General features: G+C 55.3%; 1 protein-coding gene across 10 annotated transcripts in view; it reads right to left on the minus strand.

Moving 5' to 3' along the window:
- Positions 1-312: 312 nt before the first annotated feature.
- The window catches only part of BCOR (BCL6 corepressor), a 123,342-nt gene continuing 107,754 nt past the window's right edge, over positions 313-15,900 (minus strand). For 8 of the 10 annotated variants that reach the window (XM_013986057.3, XM_085007698.1, XM_085007697.1 and 5 more), the window contains 9 exons: positions 12,710-12,970; positions 12,052-12,396; positions 11,152-11,477; positions 10,615-10,869; positions 5,298-5,464; positions 3,554-3,699; positions 3,055-3,132; positions 2,700-2,856; positions 313-1,473 (listed from right to left, as the gene is read on the minus strand). In XM_013986057.3, coding sequence (XP_013841511.1) covers positions 1,182-1,473; positions 2,700-2,856; positions 3,055-3,132; positions 3,554-3,699; positions 5,298-5,464; positions 10,615-10,869; positions 11,152-11,477; positions 12,052-12,396; positions 12,710-12,970 — 2,027 coding nt within the window. In that variant the 3' untranslated portion in view covers positions 313-1,181. The remainder of the gene's footprint in view (positions 1,474-2,699; positions 2,857-3,054; positions 3,133-3,553; positions 3,700-5,297; positions 5,465-10,614; positions 10,870-11,151; positions 11,478-12,051; positions 12,397-12,709; positions 12,971-15,900) is intronic. The other 2 variants (XM_003360266.5, XM_003360265.5) reach the window with 1 other exon arrangement.

Below are 15,900 nucleotides of genomic sequence, written 5' to 3' on the forward strand. Positions count from 1 at the left end.
ACACCTGTGGCACCTGCTCTTCACCCCCAGGGAGTTGAGTTCCCCGACTTCTGGAATGTCCCAGGCCAAGGGCAGCTCATCACTATCCTGGGTGCATTGCAGGATAGGACTTCAAATCAGATTCTAACCGCCCTGAAATCCTCCCGTCTGCTTAGATTAACAGTGACCATAAATTGCCCTAAAAGTTATCTATAGGGGACTGACCATCAACACCACTTACATAAAACAAAACAAAAACAAAAACAAAAACAAAAAAAACCATTCGTGACCATAGTAATGTTTTAGGAATACATAGGACACGAGGTACTTCAATTGCCTCCTTTCCTCAACAGGTTTATTGCCTTTTAAGAAAATTTTTGTAAAATATAAATACAAAGGCAGAGAATTTACTTACAAAGTTAAAACACAGATTTCAAACATAAACACACAATTCAGAAAATTTTAGTTTTATGTACAATTTCAAGCAACCTCAACATATTATGTTAGTTTTCAATATTTTACAGGGTACAGAAAAAAATAGCTCAAAGTCTTCTTTAAATAAGAGCATAAAATGTTTAAACATATAAACAATCCGGTTTGATGCGTGAAAACTAATTTCACAGCTTTTAAATTAGGATATAAAAGTTTCATACAATTAGTTGTTGTGTGTGGATATGGTTTGAATTTATATTACATACTGCTGGATTATATCCAGTAGCATCTACCTGGCCCGAGCAGGTACTCTGTAAACAAAACATAAAGTTACGACATTGCCAAGTGCCTTCACCGAATTCACTCCCCCAAACCAACCACACGGTTCTGACCACACTCTATAAACAGTCGCGGCCTCTGTCATCAGAGCTTTGTACGAAATTAAGTCAAAGTGTGGAGCTCCTTTTCCTCATTTTTTTTTCCTTAAAAAAGAAAAGAAACAAATGTTCCGAGTAAAAACAAACATATCCCAAAGCATGTGTGCATTGAAAAGTAAAGAAACATTATAACAACTTCATAAAAACTGACTTAAAAGTTTAAAAAGAAAAAAACATGTTTCTAAGTCCTTCCGACTGGAGTCATTTCTCTTATATAAAGAAGAGATATTTTCATATGTAATAGTGTCCTTTCTTTACAGAAATAGTTGTATTATGACACATATGCACAGGGATTAACACTATGACACACTGTACACGGCGGGCCCGGCCAGCTCACCAGCAGTCCTGTGGGTTCATGTCGTTGGGCTGGATCCACTCCAGGGTTGAGCCCAGCAGAGTCTGAAGCTCGTTTGTGAACTCCACCAGGTCTAAGAGCTCCTTGCTTTCAGGGTTAAAGGCTTCCAGGTCTTTGGAGCAAGAGAATAAGAGGCTTGCTGACACTTGCCGGTAGAACTCGGCCTCCGCGATGGTGACAATCTCCATGTTTGGGAAATTGCAGCGGAATATGCGGGAGGACATTTTCAGTCTCTTTAGCACGTCTGAAAGCAACAGCCAGTTCCGAGGCCTGCACGAGAGAAGGGACAGCGGTTCGAGTTTCTGGCCAAGGTAAAAGTGCTTCTTCAACGCCCCACTACCCGTCTCCTGGTGCCAACAAGGGCCAGTTACTTCCGCTCTGATGGATCTATTTCCATTTCTAGCGGCGGCGACTCTGGACTCCTCTGGGCGCACTGAGCGTCCACCTAGTGAGGCTTCACCAATGTACTGTTTGTTTGTTTTGTCCTTTGAGGGCCGCACCCGCGGCCTGTGCAAGTCCCCAGGCTAAGGGTGCAACCAGAGCCGCCCCTGCCTACGCCACAGCCACACCGGATCCTTAACCCACCGAGCGACCCGGGATTGAACCCACGTCCTCATGGATGCTAGTCAGGTTCATTTCCGCTGAACCGCCACGGGAACTCCGAGGATCAGCCGATTTAGACAAAAGCGGGAGCCACCGTTCTGAACGAGGCGCCCCAGCGCCGCCCGGGGCTGATGGAATCGTGCCCGGGAAAGGCTTGCTCAACGCCACCCTGCCCAGGACCCACGCGGCGGGAGGTGTCGGCACTGCCGGCCCCCCCGCAGAACTTTCCTTTCCCTTCCCACACCTGCAGCCCCCCCTCAAGCCTCTGGGAGGAACGCTTTCGAGAAGCAAGGCCCTGTCCCCCTCGGCCCTGTCGCGCTTTACGACTTCTATGACTGACAGAACGTCACCGTGAAGGGGACACGTTCACAGCCTCGGAGCCTCGTTGAGCGCCCGGGTCAACACACAGCCCAACAGGGTCTCCTGTCCTGTTTACTCTGAAGGACTGGTCGCAGGGGCACAGGGGCCCGACCACGGGGCCGAGACTGGATCGAACCAAATCTGACGACACGCAAGATCCCAGGGGCCATAAAATGCTGTCCCCAATCTTACAGAGGGTGCATCAGTACCGGCCAGTGGACCTCACGGGCCCTGGAAGGACCCCTACGCGGCCCTTTGGGGCGGCCGCTGAGGAGGGACCCTTCTCTGACAGTTTAGTGACCCAGTGTGTAATTCCAGCCACTGACTTCGTCCTTTGGGCTCTGGGGGCCTGTTCTGACGAGGGCAGTCATACCGTGCCAGGTACCCCCACCTTTTCTAGAAAGGTGGGAGACTGGTGGACACCTGGTGAGGAATTCACTCCCCCGCCCCCTCACCTGCCAAAGGGACTTTCTAACCCCTGTCACCCCAAGAGCGGCTTGGCTGCTTCTCAACCACACCGCGACCCCGCTCACCCCTGAGCGACGGACACCTGGACGTTGTAACACGGTAAGAGGGGGCTCTCTGCGAACTCAAACTCGAACATGTCGCTGTAGGTCTCATCGTCTTCGTCCTGGTCCTCGGGGCCCGGGGGGTTTGCTAAAACATCGTATCCACTTTCATCATCTGGTTCTGACAGAGGCCAAACGAGAGAGAGGGCAAGGGTGAGCCGGAGCCAGCTTCCAGCTGTTCCCCCCAAAGGACCCCTGAAAAATCCCTTCCCCACGGGCCCCGCTTCCGGCGCCCTCACTGCCAGCCCTCGGCCCCACCAAGAGGAACGGTCTGTCACGCAGGCACGTCCCGCTGGACTGAAACAACGCTGCTGCTCACCACACACAGAGCTGCCGTAGAACTCCCAGGAGCCAGTGGGGTCATCGTCGTCGCGACCCTGCAGGTCATTTAAATAATCTGGAGCGAGGGCGAGAAACGAGAGAACACCTGCTGGTGAGAATCCAATGCTGGCGGAGCTCGGGAACATCAGGCACATCTCACGCTGGGGCTGGCATGTCACCTGCCCGACAAGGCCCTCTGCACGCATCTCCAAGGATGGGGCTAAAACCTACAGACGCGCTCACCCGCCCTCCCGAGGGACAGCCCCCCTCGCCGCCCTGGCCTGCGAGTCAAAAGCAAGCCTGGCAAGCCCAGAATTTTCCAGCCTCTCCTGCAAAACTAAAGTATGCATCTCCTTCCTTGAGAGACTAACTTCGCTGCTTTTCACAGGAGGTGTGACACCCGGGAGACCGGGGCCGGGGGCCAATTCTGGGGCTGCAGGTGTGTGACGCCGCCACCTAGGTGCCCGAATAAGACCGTTTCCTCGACTCCGTCGTACCTGTTAAGAACTTTTCCATGAGTTCGCTGTGGGTCATTTTCATGATGGTTCTACCTGAGTACGTAGCCAAAGTGGGGTCAGCACCATAGGAGAGGAGCAAACGGACAATTTCCAAGTGATCGTTCTCGACGGCGTCGTGGAGGGGCCTAGGAGAGGCACAGGGGTCAAACCTGTGTACACGATGCCTTGCCTCGCCAGACGGAGCGGCAAACCCGGGTGTGCACACGCCAAGCCTCGCAGGTGCCATAGTTCACCAGGGAGGTAGGTGCCTGTCGGTCACTGCCAGGCACTCTGACTGGCCAGTGATCAAGGGGTTAATCACTCTATTGGGGTTTTTTGGGCACGTTCCAGGGCCGCACTCACGGGATATGGAGGTTCCCAGGCTACGAGTCCAATCAGAGCTACAGCTGTCGGCCTACACCACAGCCACAGCCACAGCCGCATCGGATCTGAGCCGCGTCTGCGACCTACCCCACAGCTCACGGCAGCGCCGGATCCTGAACCCCACTGAGTGAGGCCAGGGATCCGACAGCAATCTCATGCTCCTAGTCAGATTCGTTGCGGCAACGGGAACTCCTAGTCACTCTATTGTGACTTCAACACTTTCTTTAGTTAATGCTTTTCAGGGCAGCTGAAGGGACTATCTCAGGTCTAGTTCTCAAATGCAACTTTTTTTTTTTTTCTTTTTTAGGGTCACACCTGCGGCATAGGGAATTTCCTAGGCCGGGGGTCGAATCGGAGCTGCAGCTGCCAGCCTACGCCACAGCTCACAGCGACGCCAGGTCCTTAACCCACTGAGCCACAACAGGAACTCCCTGCAAATCTACCTTAATCCAGGACCTAAGGAGGAACTCAAGCCAGGATGAAACCGTTTCCAATGAACTTTAAATAGTGACAGGCTGTAAGAAGGCAACTTAATCGGGGTGGGCGGGGGGGGGGGGGAAATCCTAGCATCACATAAAAGTAACTGTCATAGCATGTTAAAAAAAAAAAAAAAAAAAGTGAGGTTCCTAAAAGAAACTAAGGGCCAAGTGGAACCTCTCCTGAAACTTGATCAATGATCAACCCTCTGGGGCAGAAGCAGTCACCGGGGCGAGTTCTCAGGAGGGTACAGAGTTCGCCTGTCTGTGTCCGCCAGGGTCGGGAACACTGCCCGCAGTCCCATCTGGAGAGAATGCCATTGGGAAACCATGAACCACCAAATATCTTTCAGTTTTGTTAGTTTTATGACTGTCAGGAAAGCCCTCGTGCCCCGCCGCCCTGTAGCATCCTCAGCACACAACCAGGAAGACACTGGGGCTGACTCAGACCTGGGCCTCTGGCCAATAAACTGAGGTCAAGGGCAGAGTGAAGGCCAGGCCTGGGGATGTGGGCGGACACGGTGGCTCCTACGGAGCCAGTGGCCATTGGCCCTGTCTGTACTCCTGGGACTTTCAACTCGTATAAACACTCTGTGATCTAACAGATGCTGGTGAAGAGTCCAGGGTCTTAAAAGGCAACACCCCTGATTATTCCTACAAGTTCAACCCTTTCGGGGACTCCTGTCCAGGAGAGTATTATAGAGTTTTAAAGGTCTACGTAAATTTGCCAGAAAGATCTGTTCAATTCCAGTCTAGAGGACTCTGCCATCAAGGGGCTGACCTGGCGTTCACTCCCCATCTTTCCTTCTGGGGCTTCCCATGCACTCTGAGAACCACCCCCTGTGCCCAGCAGGGCCAGGCCGAGGGCAAGACCCACCACTGACCTGGTTCCGTCCTGGGCACTGCAGTTGACATCAGCGCCATATTCAAGGAGGTGTCGGACTATGTTGAGCCATCCCCTAGCACAGGCCTCGTGCAGGGCACAGTAACCCGCGTTGTCGCGATGGTTCACATCACAAATCTTGTTCTCCAGGCAGTATAAGACCACCTCCTGTGGGGAGAGGGGAGGGGACGCCATCAGACCAGCACACAGTGACCCTTGAAAAGGCGACTTTTGCATAGCTCGGCAACGCCCACTTTCAAAGGCACATATCCTTGGATCCAAGAGCCCAAGTATGTGTGGCGCAGGCAGGAGGCGGGTGTCTTGGTGAGGGGCAAGGGTGTGTGTGAAGGGCTCGGTGATGTAGAGAGCGTCGTCTGGGGCTCCGCTGCCCCACCGGCCTGGCCCTCGGCAAGTTACCCTTGAACTTCTCGAAGCTTCCATGGGGTGGCGGAGAGCATGCATTCAGATAGTGACAAACGCCCTCAGCCCAGGGGCTGGTGTGGCCAGTACAGAGGAACTGCAGCCGCTAACATCTTAGATGACACATCGCTGAGTACAGAGCACTCACTGGATGAGTCTGCTCGGCAGTGAATGACGGCACAAGTTTAGATAAAAGTGCGGAAGACCGATGCTTAAAGAGATAGCAAATCGCCAGCCAACATTCCTTACCCCCCATCCCCCCAGTAAGAGCCCAAATCAGATCCTGGGCCTCAAAATGCTACTGTTTGCATGTTAGGTAGAGTTCAAGAGAAGCCCTTTCTTTCTTTCCTTCCTTTCTTTTTTGTTTTTTAGGGCCACACCCACGGCATACGGAGGTTCCCAGGCTAGGGGTCTAAATGGAGCTACAGCTGCCAGCCTACACCACAGCCACAGCAATGCCAGATCCGAGCCCGTGTCTGCGAACAACACCGCAGCTCATGGTCACGCCGGATCCTGAACCCACTGAGCTACGCCAAGGATCGAACTCTGCATCCTCAAGGATCCTAGTCAGGTTCGTTACCGCTGAGCCACAGTGGGAACTCCAGAAGCTCGCTCTATTCATATGCATCCTCAAGGAAGGACACAGATGCCTCAAATAACCCCATCCTCTATTTTGCCTCCCTCCCCCCCACTGAGGGTAGTAGAATCAATCGAATATTTTCATATTTGCTCAAGCGAATGCCAGGGATCTGCTACACCACCTACCGTGACCTACACGTTTCAAGAACCAAATAAAACAGTCGCCCTTCCCCCTCTCCCAGAAGGTATTCTGTGTCAACAGTCTGCATCAGAATCACTGTTATTCATCTTACTTCTTTGGCGTGTTAAAATATTAATATGAACGGTTCCCAGTAAGCAGAGCCATAATTTATTCAATGTTTTATTACCTTGATTAAGAAAGTTTTCAAACATAGAGAGCCATTTGCCATCAGAAGACATGTTATGCTGTTTCTCTCCGAGGCATGCCCAGCGGAGAGCTGTCAGGCTCTGCAGAGCCTGGGGGTGGCCCAACACATGGTCCACTTGGTGGTGGCGGGCGGGGGGGGTCACATAGGCTTCCTGTGACAATTTTTTTTTTTTGCTTTTTAGGGCCGTACCTGCGGCACATGGAAGTTCCCAGGCTAGGGGTCTAATCAGAGCTGTAGCCGCCGGCCTTCGCCAGAGCCACAGCAACGTGGGATCCAAGCCATGTCTGGGACCTACACCACAGCCCACGGCAATGCCGGATCCTTAACCCACTTTTCTATGAATTGAATAAATCATGTGCCTAGTTGGATTCATTTTCGCTGGGCCACAACAGGATCTCCACCTTGTGACAAGTCTTAAGGGTCATTCTAACCACCCCCTAGACATGAGATGGCTACTGGGAAACCTTTTATGCACTGTGGGGGAAATGCCCATCAAAGGTGACCATTCATTGGGGGCCGACTAGAACATTCTATTTGTTCACCCTATCAACTAATGCGGCATGCTGGTAAACCTGGCCATCAGTGCCCTGTTCCTTCAGGCCCCCGCGGCAGCGCCCTTCCAAAGCAAGAGGAGGAAGAGAGGAGGCACGTCCCCAATGCCTTTCTTCCTGCAGATCCTAACCTGCCAGAAAGCCCACAAGCCTCTGGGCTCCCAGGCCACCTGCCCTGCGCCCTGGTATCCAGGATACCGCATGAAGCTGCTGCTCTTTCAGCAGGCCCTCACGAGCCGGACTCGAGTGGACGCTGCCAGCTAATGAGTTGTGTGCCCCAGCCAGGGTGAGGCCCCGTCACGTGGCTCTGGGATCAGGTCTGAACGCCACCAACTGCTATGCACGGATCAATCGACCGAGGCCCCAGCGGCCCGCCTGGTGTCCTACCGAGCCAGCGTTTATTTGCTCTGACAATTCTGGCCTTCCCCTTCATCGCCACGAGGGCTGATTCGAGGGCACGGAGAAATGAAAGGCCGTCAAAGCTGACGGCTAAGTCAACTCGTCCTGGAAGATGGCAGCCTAGCCGTCCTACCTCAACCCGTGCTGTGACCGCTATTTACACAGTGAGGATGTCTTTTGTCCTCCCCCAGGAACCCAGGAAGTATCAGGAGGGCAAGGCAGTACTGTTTTCATGCGACACGTGGGGAGGCCCAGAGAGGTTAGACCCCCAAGTTCAATTAACACGAAGTACCAGACCTTGAACTCAGGTCGTTGGTCCCTGGTCAGCCGGGCAGATTCGAAAGGGCCAAGACGGCCCCAGCTAGAGGGATGGCATGCACCTGTGACGAGCACTCCTCAGGCCTTCTCTGCTGGGTCACGTGGGCTTAACTGCACCCTCCTAGCTGGGAGGGGGGGATGGCCTCCACACGGATGGCAACCGCTGTCACCAGCAGTTAGAAAGGTTACGGGACCGGGCAGGTCTGTCCACCTAACACATTTCTTGGTTTCTCTTCTCTGCTGGAGAGGGGAGTGATGGCAGGGTAGCCCGCCCGGTTCCCAAACAAAATCAAACTGTTGTTGCTGGATGACTCTCTGTCAAGCGGCTATAAGCCGAGTGCCATTAACCACAAAATATAACCATAAAGGCCATAAACCCGACATTGTTAATTAATTAAATGCCTCATTAACTTTTTAAAAAACATGATTTATTCAATTCATAGAAAATTTAACCATCCCACTACACGCACAAGCATGTGGTTGCACACGGGCGTTTTAGCGCGAGAAGCAGAAGCCTTTCTAACCCGGAGGGAAAGCTCTGGGGTCTCTGGCCACGCAAGTGATCTGAAGCCAGAGCGTTTCTCCCCCTCCAGAACCAGATGAACACGACCTAAAGCTCAGCCAGCCTTTCCGCTGCACATGGTGACTTTAGAGCTGAGCAGAAAATAACAGCGGTGAAGACCAAACTTCAGGAAAACCCTCCCAAACGGTGCGTTCAAGCCACACCTCTATTGGGTAAAGCAAACTGTCCTTCAATTTTAAAAGGTTTAAACTGCCACATCTCCCAACTGGGCCTTCATCCCAACATTTAAAACTCTGCCTGAGGAAATCCCAGCAAGTTGGGTTCCAAGTGGAAAGCGTTCATCTAGTAGTCAAAACGCCCAGCCTCAAAAACCCGTGATCAGTGCAATTTACAGACTGAAATTTACATTTGAAGGGGGAAAAAAAAAGTCTGCCTAAAAACATTCCCAGGTGGCCTCGAGAAGTATGGATCAAGTGGCCCTTGGTCCTGGCCTCAGATCCACCAAACCCGGAATGGAAACGTCCTTGGAGGACCAGCGAGGGTCTTCTTGAGGGCTCTGGTCCCAAAGGGAGACTGCTGGAAATGATGCCAAGTTCAAAGGTGGGGCTAGGAGCCCTGCTCTCCACAGCAGGTGCCAGCAGGCCGCCACCGCCCGCCCCCCCCCCCCGCCCCGCCCACGCTCCTCTCATCTCCAGCGTTTGCTGGAAGCAGGGGTCTATTTTCTCAACCACAAGGCCTGGCGTGTGTGGGGGGGGGCGTGCACTTAGTGCCACGTGCAACATCTACCCCGTCCTCCCAGGTGCTGCTGCTCTCAGCTCTTGGGAAACCCGCTGGGTGTCCCTTGCATTTCATCTGCAAATAACTGCCCTGACTACCAGAAAGTTCTCTCTAGCTTATCGAAGAGATCTGAGATGTGTAGACGCAAACAACGGCTCGTTCGACCAACAACCGAAAACACTCCCCAAACGAAGCAAAGCCCTGGTCCTTCCAACTTCCCTCCCACGGTCATGCCTTGGGGGGGCAGGCTCAGGGCACAACGGCCCCGGGGGGGCCCCGGGGCATGGAGCTGGCTGGAGGTGTGGGAGCCAGGGCTTCAGGCCAGCATGAGTCCTGCCACCCGGGTGCTCGTCCACACCTCCACACTCAGCCTGCTGAGCCACATTTTACTGTCACCATTCAACTCCCAGAGGGCTGATGCCAGCATAAAAAAATGCCTTTGCCCTGTGGGCTATTACATCACAATTTCAACTGACAAGTGCGGTGGGGGAGCTGCACAGGGCAGAGGGAGTCATCTATCTCGCGGAGGTTTTGAACTGTAAAAGGGCAATTCCAATGCGAGCCGGTCTTGGTGGGGAGCGCGGTGGGGGAGGGGGAGGCTTTGGAGCCAGACTGCCGCGATCGCTACCTGCACCAATCTCAGTGGACCCCCCTGCGGCTCAGGCCCAGTTTCCTCCTCTGACAGTGGGCTAGTGCTGGTTACATGAAGAGGTTACAAGGGCGAAGGAGTTCCTGTGGATGTGGCGGGCTTAGAAAGATAGGGGCCATCTTTCTATCTGCATTGCTCTAGCAACACCGGCTATCCTCATCATCGGCCGTGCTGGGTCGGGATAGGGCGGTGGGGACCGCGAGTTCTGTCCAAAGCTGTCCCCCGCCCCCGCCATCAGCCCAGGGTCCCCTACCCACTCAGAAAGAGACTGCTCAGGTCTGCCCCACCCCCACCCTGCACAACTTCCCGCCAGGCCGCTGCCCCACAGGGGCCACACTTGGTGGCAAACAGCGCAGGCAACCCCCAGTGGAGCTAGCAGCTTCTCTCCCCCTTGCTAGTCGGAATCCAAATGGGCTCATTAAAAAATTCCCCCAGTCGCCAAGCCCTGGGTTAGGCCAGATTTTACATCGGAGACAGGAGAGGCAGACTGGAGGCTGCGGAAGCGGCCTACCTGCCTGAACGCCACCCGAACATCAGAGGCTGTTCTCTGCACACCGCGACTGAACAAGCCACGAAAGAGCTGGCAGTGCGAACGGGACGAAACGTCTTGCTGGAGCACCCGGCCCAGCCCCCCACGTGGAGGGGCCAGGCTTGGACACCCCCGCATCAAAGAGGGGGGATCCGGAATCCAGGGCAGCCACGAGGATGCTTACCTCGTAGCCCAGCCGGGCGGCCCGCTGCAGGAGGGTCTCGCCTGCGTTCTTATTGACAATGAGTCTCCGCGCTTCGGGTGGCATCGGGCGCGACTGGGTGGTCTCTGGAGGCGAGCTGGAGCATGGCAGCTGTGAGGACTGGGAAGCTGGGAGCAATTGCTGCAAACGGTCCACGGGCTTCTGGTCCTGCTTGGCTGGTGACAGGTCATAGTCTGAACTGGGCTCCGGCCGCTTTCGGAATCTCCGGACGGTCACCTATCATGAAGGCAGGAGGCGCACACGTTCCAGGCTGTCCTTCGGCCACCCGCCGCTCCCCCTGCTCTTTTAGGGGGGGGAGGGAGGGGTGGCATTTTTTTCTACTTGGAAACTTCCCCACCACCCAGGAGACAGGTCCCAGGACGGGGCAGTGACATTTAGGGGAGGAGTTCAGCAAAAGGAAAGCTTTGTCCCTAGAAGCGGAGAAGCAGGCAGGCGGGATATGCTGGCACAGGCTGGGGGGGGGGGGGGGCGGGGGCGGGTGCCAGGGGCAAGAGGTACCTTGCCATCAGTATTCTCCACGTAGTAGTCCCCTGTCAGCGGCAAGCCCCGCCTGGGCTCCTGAGGGATCAAATGCTTGGTTTTGCACAGTCGCTTCCCGGATGGTTTCTCGCTGTTGTCGGTGTATTTCTGCAGCTGGGAGGTAGCCTGGCAATCCTCTTCTTCGTCCGTGCACAGCACATCTGTCTTCTGGCTTTCTTTAATTTTCTGCTGTTTGGCAGGCAGCCTCGAGGCTGGCGTGCAGCTTGGCTGAGTCTGCTTTTTGCCGCTTGCATTGGTGGATGAAAGGCTCTTCATGGGCGGAGAACCGGAGAACACAGGCAAGCCTAAATCGAGGGGGGCGGGGGGAGGCGGGGGGAGAAGAAGCAGGCGTTACACGGTTGTAGCCGGTGTGGAAAGAAAAGCCCATTGTTAGCACTGATCACTGGAGCGGCTTCAGTTTTTAAAGATATACCAATTATGTTTTCAAGGCATTAATATTTTAATTATCCTACATTCAAACGGCAAATAGGTTAACCCACGAAATGCCAAATGGCAAGTTGCTTCAAAGGGCCCGGACGAGAGGGAGGGGGGCAGAAGCCAGCCGTTCCTGCTCTCCCGCTCCCACCCATGAGGGGACCTGGGGCCCCGGGGACAGCCTGAGGCTGGAATGAGGGTGCTGGCAAGTCACCCAAGACTTCCCCTTCCTGCCCAGTCATAGGCTGGGTGCGGAGCAAGCCCAGGAAGTTGAGCTCCGTCTGCACTGTGCATTCCAGAAGGAAGTGCGGAGGCTGAAAAGGACCTCACGAGACAACTCCCCCTCCACTTGCCACAGCCCAAGCTACTCAGGCAACTTCCAGGGCCCTTTCCCCCAGAGGGCGCGTGAGCCCCCTACCCCCCAGGAGAGGCCCCCCGTGTTACCTTGCTCATTGTCACTGGATTTCAGGGACTCCTCCAACCAGCTTCTGTTGCCTTTGGCCTCTGCCCTTTTCCTGCCAGGCTTCTCTTCAGAGATGTTATTGCCCTGGGCGGTGACCTCAGGCTGAACTGCCTGGGTCACTTCCTTCCTGCCTTGCCGGCCAGGTTTGCTCTCTGCTGCCGACACCTGCTGCTCCCACCGTTCTCTAAGGTGCAGCAAGTGGCGTTGTTTTTTGGGATGGAGCCCTGTTAATTCAATGCACACCTTCAGGTTGGTCAGCTCACTATAATGTGGGTCTTCTAAGTGGTTAGAGGAACTGTTTGTCATTTCCCTCTCAGGCCAGTCATCTAATGGAAAAATAACTACAAATTAATCAAAAAGCCCCCTGGGGGGGGGAACAAACTCTCTTACACATCACTAATGGGGGTGGGGGAGGGGAGGGGGGTGGTCACTGTCTCTGCTGGAGCTGGTCACCAAGTCTCGGGAGGGGGTCTATGAGTCTTTGGCCATCGTTGGGCTGGAGCTCCTGCACCTGGCTGCGGGGGCGGGGAGATGGGAGCAGCTTCCCCCAGGGCTCCAGGGTGGGACTGGAACCCTCCGCTGCTCGGACCCAGGACTTCCCAAGTGCCCTGTGGGGCCCCGAAGCCGAGCCGAGCTCACCTTTGGAGACCCGTCTCCGCTTGGCTTTCAGCAGAGGGTCTTCTGGGAGCTCTTCCACAGGGGTCTCAGGGTGGCTGCTGTCACCTGAGACCTTGCGCTTTCTGTCCATCCGGAGGGTGGGGCTGTGCGGCGTGTCCGGGGCCGCCTGGTCGGCGGGGGGCTCGCTCGCGGGCTGCCTGTCCACGAAGTACTTTTCCACGGGAAGATCTTTGTCATCGGGGGCTTCGAAGGGGTCGTGTTTGCTACCAGCACTATACTCGCCTGTGGGGGCAGAGAGCGCGGGAAAGGAAGGCACAAGGGTCACCAGGAGCAGGCAGGTGACCCCCAAGGCCCAAGGTGATCTGCTACCAACAGACCCTCCTTTGCGGCCGGGGGCCTCCCACGTTGGAAGCACAAAACCCTCAGAGAGCCCACGTCCCGCAGGAAGGACGGCCGAAGGCAGGCAGCGAAGGGAGCGGCGAGTAAGGCGTCAGGCGGGCACGCTCCCAACTTCTCCCCTCGTCCCCGTTCACAGCCGGGGCGGGGGAGAATCAGGGTGAGGCAGCAAGCTCGCCCCCCTGGAAGCACGTCACGCGAGAACTCCCTGGCCACCCCCTCCCAGCCGGTCAACTTTGATGGTACTGTGGTCCCCGTCCCGGGCCAGATCCCACCAAGCCAGGGCTGAGCTCAAAATCTCTATGAAAAGAGTTGCTGAGGGCATTATTTTGAAATAAAGAAGGGCTGATGTAAAAAGAGCCCAAAGAGCCCCCAAATGCCACCTACACGGAGGAGAGTGCCACTGTCCGCTCGGGTCAGCAGGGCAGGGAGGGGGAAGGAAGAGGGTAGGCAGGGGAGCTGGGAGACTAAGGGGAGGAGCCTGGCAAAGCCAACGGCAAGGCTTCTTCCCTGGTGTGCACACAAGGGGCAGGGGGGAGGAACTCAACCTGATGGCTACAAGTCCCCCTGTCTGCTTTCCGCACCTGTGGGGCGGGGGGGGGGGGGGGGGGGCAGAGCCCTGTAACGGGGCGGGGGGGGGGCTCCTATTTCCTGTCTAGGAAGAAGGCACACCCACGGGAATGCCAGTCACCCCACCTGGCACTCCTCCAAGCCTTCCTTCCCACGCAAGCATCTAAGGACATTCCGAAGACGGGCCCGCCCCCTTCATCAGGTGCTAAACTGCTCACGCCACAGCTCTGCCTGGGGCTGCTTCTACTCCCTGGGGGCTTTTCCTCCAAAGCATCCTCACGCCTCACTTTGTTCTAGTCTAAGAAAATAGCTTGGACTGCTTTGCTGGTCACGTTTTTTCCCAGCACACGAACAATTCCAGAATGATCGCTATGAGGTTCACGGTTAAGGTGTTTCCCTAAGACAAGCCTGCCCTTTACCCGGGGCTCTGAGTTTGTGTTTTTCAGTAACACCAGCCCGTTTTCCTGGGTGGAAGCATGAGCACACAGCCCTCACGTGCTGGTCCCCAGTCCACTTCAAATATCACTCTCACGTCCGCCCAGTTGGCTGATCCCCTGATCAGCCTTTCTTGGGGGCATTCCCAGCATTTGATGGCAGTCAGTCTGGGGATGAACTTCAGCCTGGCCTTGGCCAGCCTGTGCTCTCAATGGCAGAAGGAATCCATTCACCCTTTCTCCAAGGGCATCCCAAGGTGGGACAGATCCCTGTCTACTAGTGCCAAGGAATGGTGGGATCGCCCCAACCCCGCAGGGCTCTGCTCTCATGGCAGCAAACCCTTGGCTTGGGCTTACGGGTGGCGCAGCCCAGGCAACCCCAGGCCCAGTGAAGAGGGCGAGCTGGGACTCTCACTCTGGCTGCCCTTAACCCCTCTGGCAGGCACGGCGCCGCTTTACAACTTGGCCCCCTTCAGCTGTCAAGCCTCCTGGGGGCGGGGGCACTTTATAAACACGGGCCAGGCTCAGCACAGGGAGAGACTGGAGAAACCAAAGGACGCCAAGACTTTCAGGCCAGCTTGAATTTCAGCCCCGAAATGTATGACATGCTAAGAGGTGAGCCCTCTTGGCTACACCACTGGACTGCTCTGGTCCAATCCACGTTCCTAGAAGCGACGTGGGAGGGGATCCGAGTAAAAATGTAAAGGCTATCCCAAGCACCGCCATGTCCGATGTTCAAGTTCATTTTTACAGTGTGTCCTCCCTCCCCCACTTGAGGCCCCAGCCCAGTGGTTTGAAAGCAGAGGTAACCCAGTAATGTCAGCAATGCCTTCCGGGTCCCGATCAGGACAGACTGGGCAGTGTGGGCCCTGCCCGGGATGAGCTGCCACCTCCGCCCACACCTGAGATGTCCCCAGTCGTATTTCTTTTTTTTTTTTTGGCTGTGCCCACGGCACGAGGAAATTTCCGGGCCAGGGATCCAACCTGTGCCACAGCAGTGACAACACCGGCCCCTTCACCACTAGGCCGCCAGGCAACTCCCCAATCACATTAAAAGAACCTGCCCACCCCCAGTGTTTGTGATTCTACTTCCCACATGTTACATTCCGACTGACCCTGTATCTCTAAGAGTCTCAATCCCTCTCAAGAGGCACCTTGCTCAGGGGGGGTTTCCGCCTGAATTTTCACCCTCATGGCAAACTTCCCAACAGTGAAATTAGTTTATATCGCACCCACCCGACCCTTTGCCACAGAAGGCCGGCATCTTGTGCCTTTAGAAAACCACCTGGAAGAACTGCGGTGACTGCCTCGGGTGCTGGCAAGCAGGGACGGACGAGGGAGCCTCTCCCCTCTGCTTGTGGAAGAGCAAGAGCAGCCCTACCAGAAACGACCCTTCCCATCTGGTCAAAGCACCACGCAAGGGCCTGCCATTCCCGCTCAGCGGGGGCTTGTCCTGCCCTTCCTTTCCGATGGTCCCCTCCGGCTTGTCCTCAGGGACCCCATGGTGTAATGTCAGAGATTCCTCATACTGAATTATCAGGAATCCTCCACTGTTCAAGTCGGAGGTTCACCGAACTCACCCGCCCGCAAAGAGCTTAGCTGCTTTCTTCCCCATTAACTAGGTCCGTCCACCCCCTTCTCCAACCCCCAAGCTTTTTAGGGCAAAGATCCCAATTCCCCCGAGTCAGGTCCCCGTCCCTCCCTTTCAGGGCTTTACACTGGGGTGACCTTATCAGGCCAGTAAGAATCCTGAAGGACACCCGCCCTGACTGCCCAAGAGACCCACGGCCACCAGCCATGGGGGTAGAGACT

This window comes from Sus scrofa, chromosome X, assembly GCF_054392235.1.
Source record: "Sus scrofa isolate SSC_HxYL_T2T_F1_AM1 chromosome X, Sscrofa_HxYL_maternal_Yorkshire_Landrace_v2.0, whole genome shotgun sequence".
Classification (NCBI taxonomy): domain Eukaryota; kingdom Metazoa; phylum Chordata; class Mammalia; order Artiodactyla; family Suidae; genus Sus; species Sus scrofa.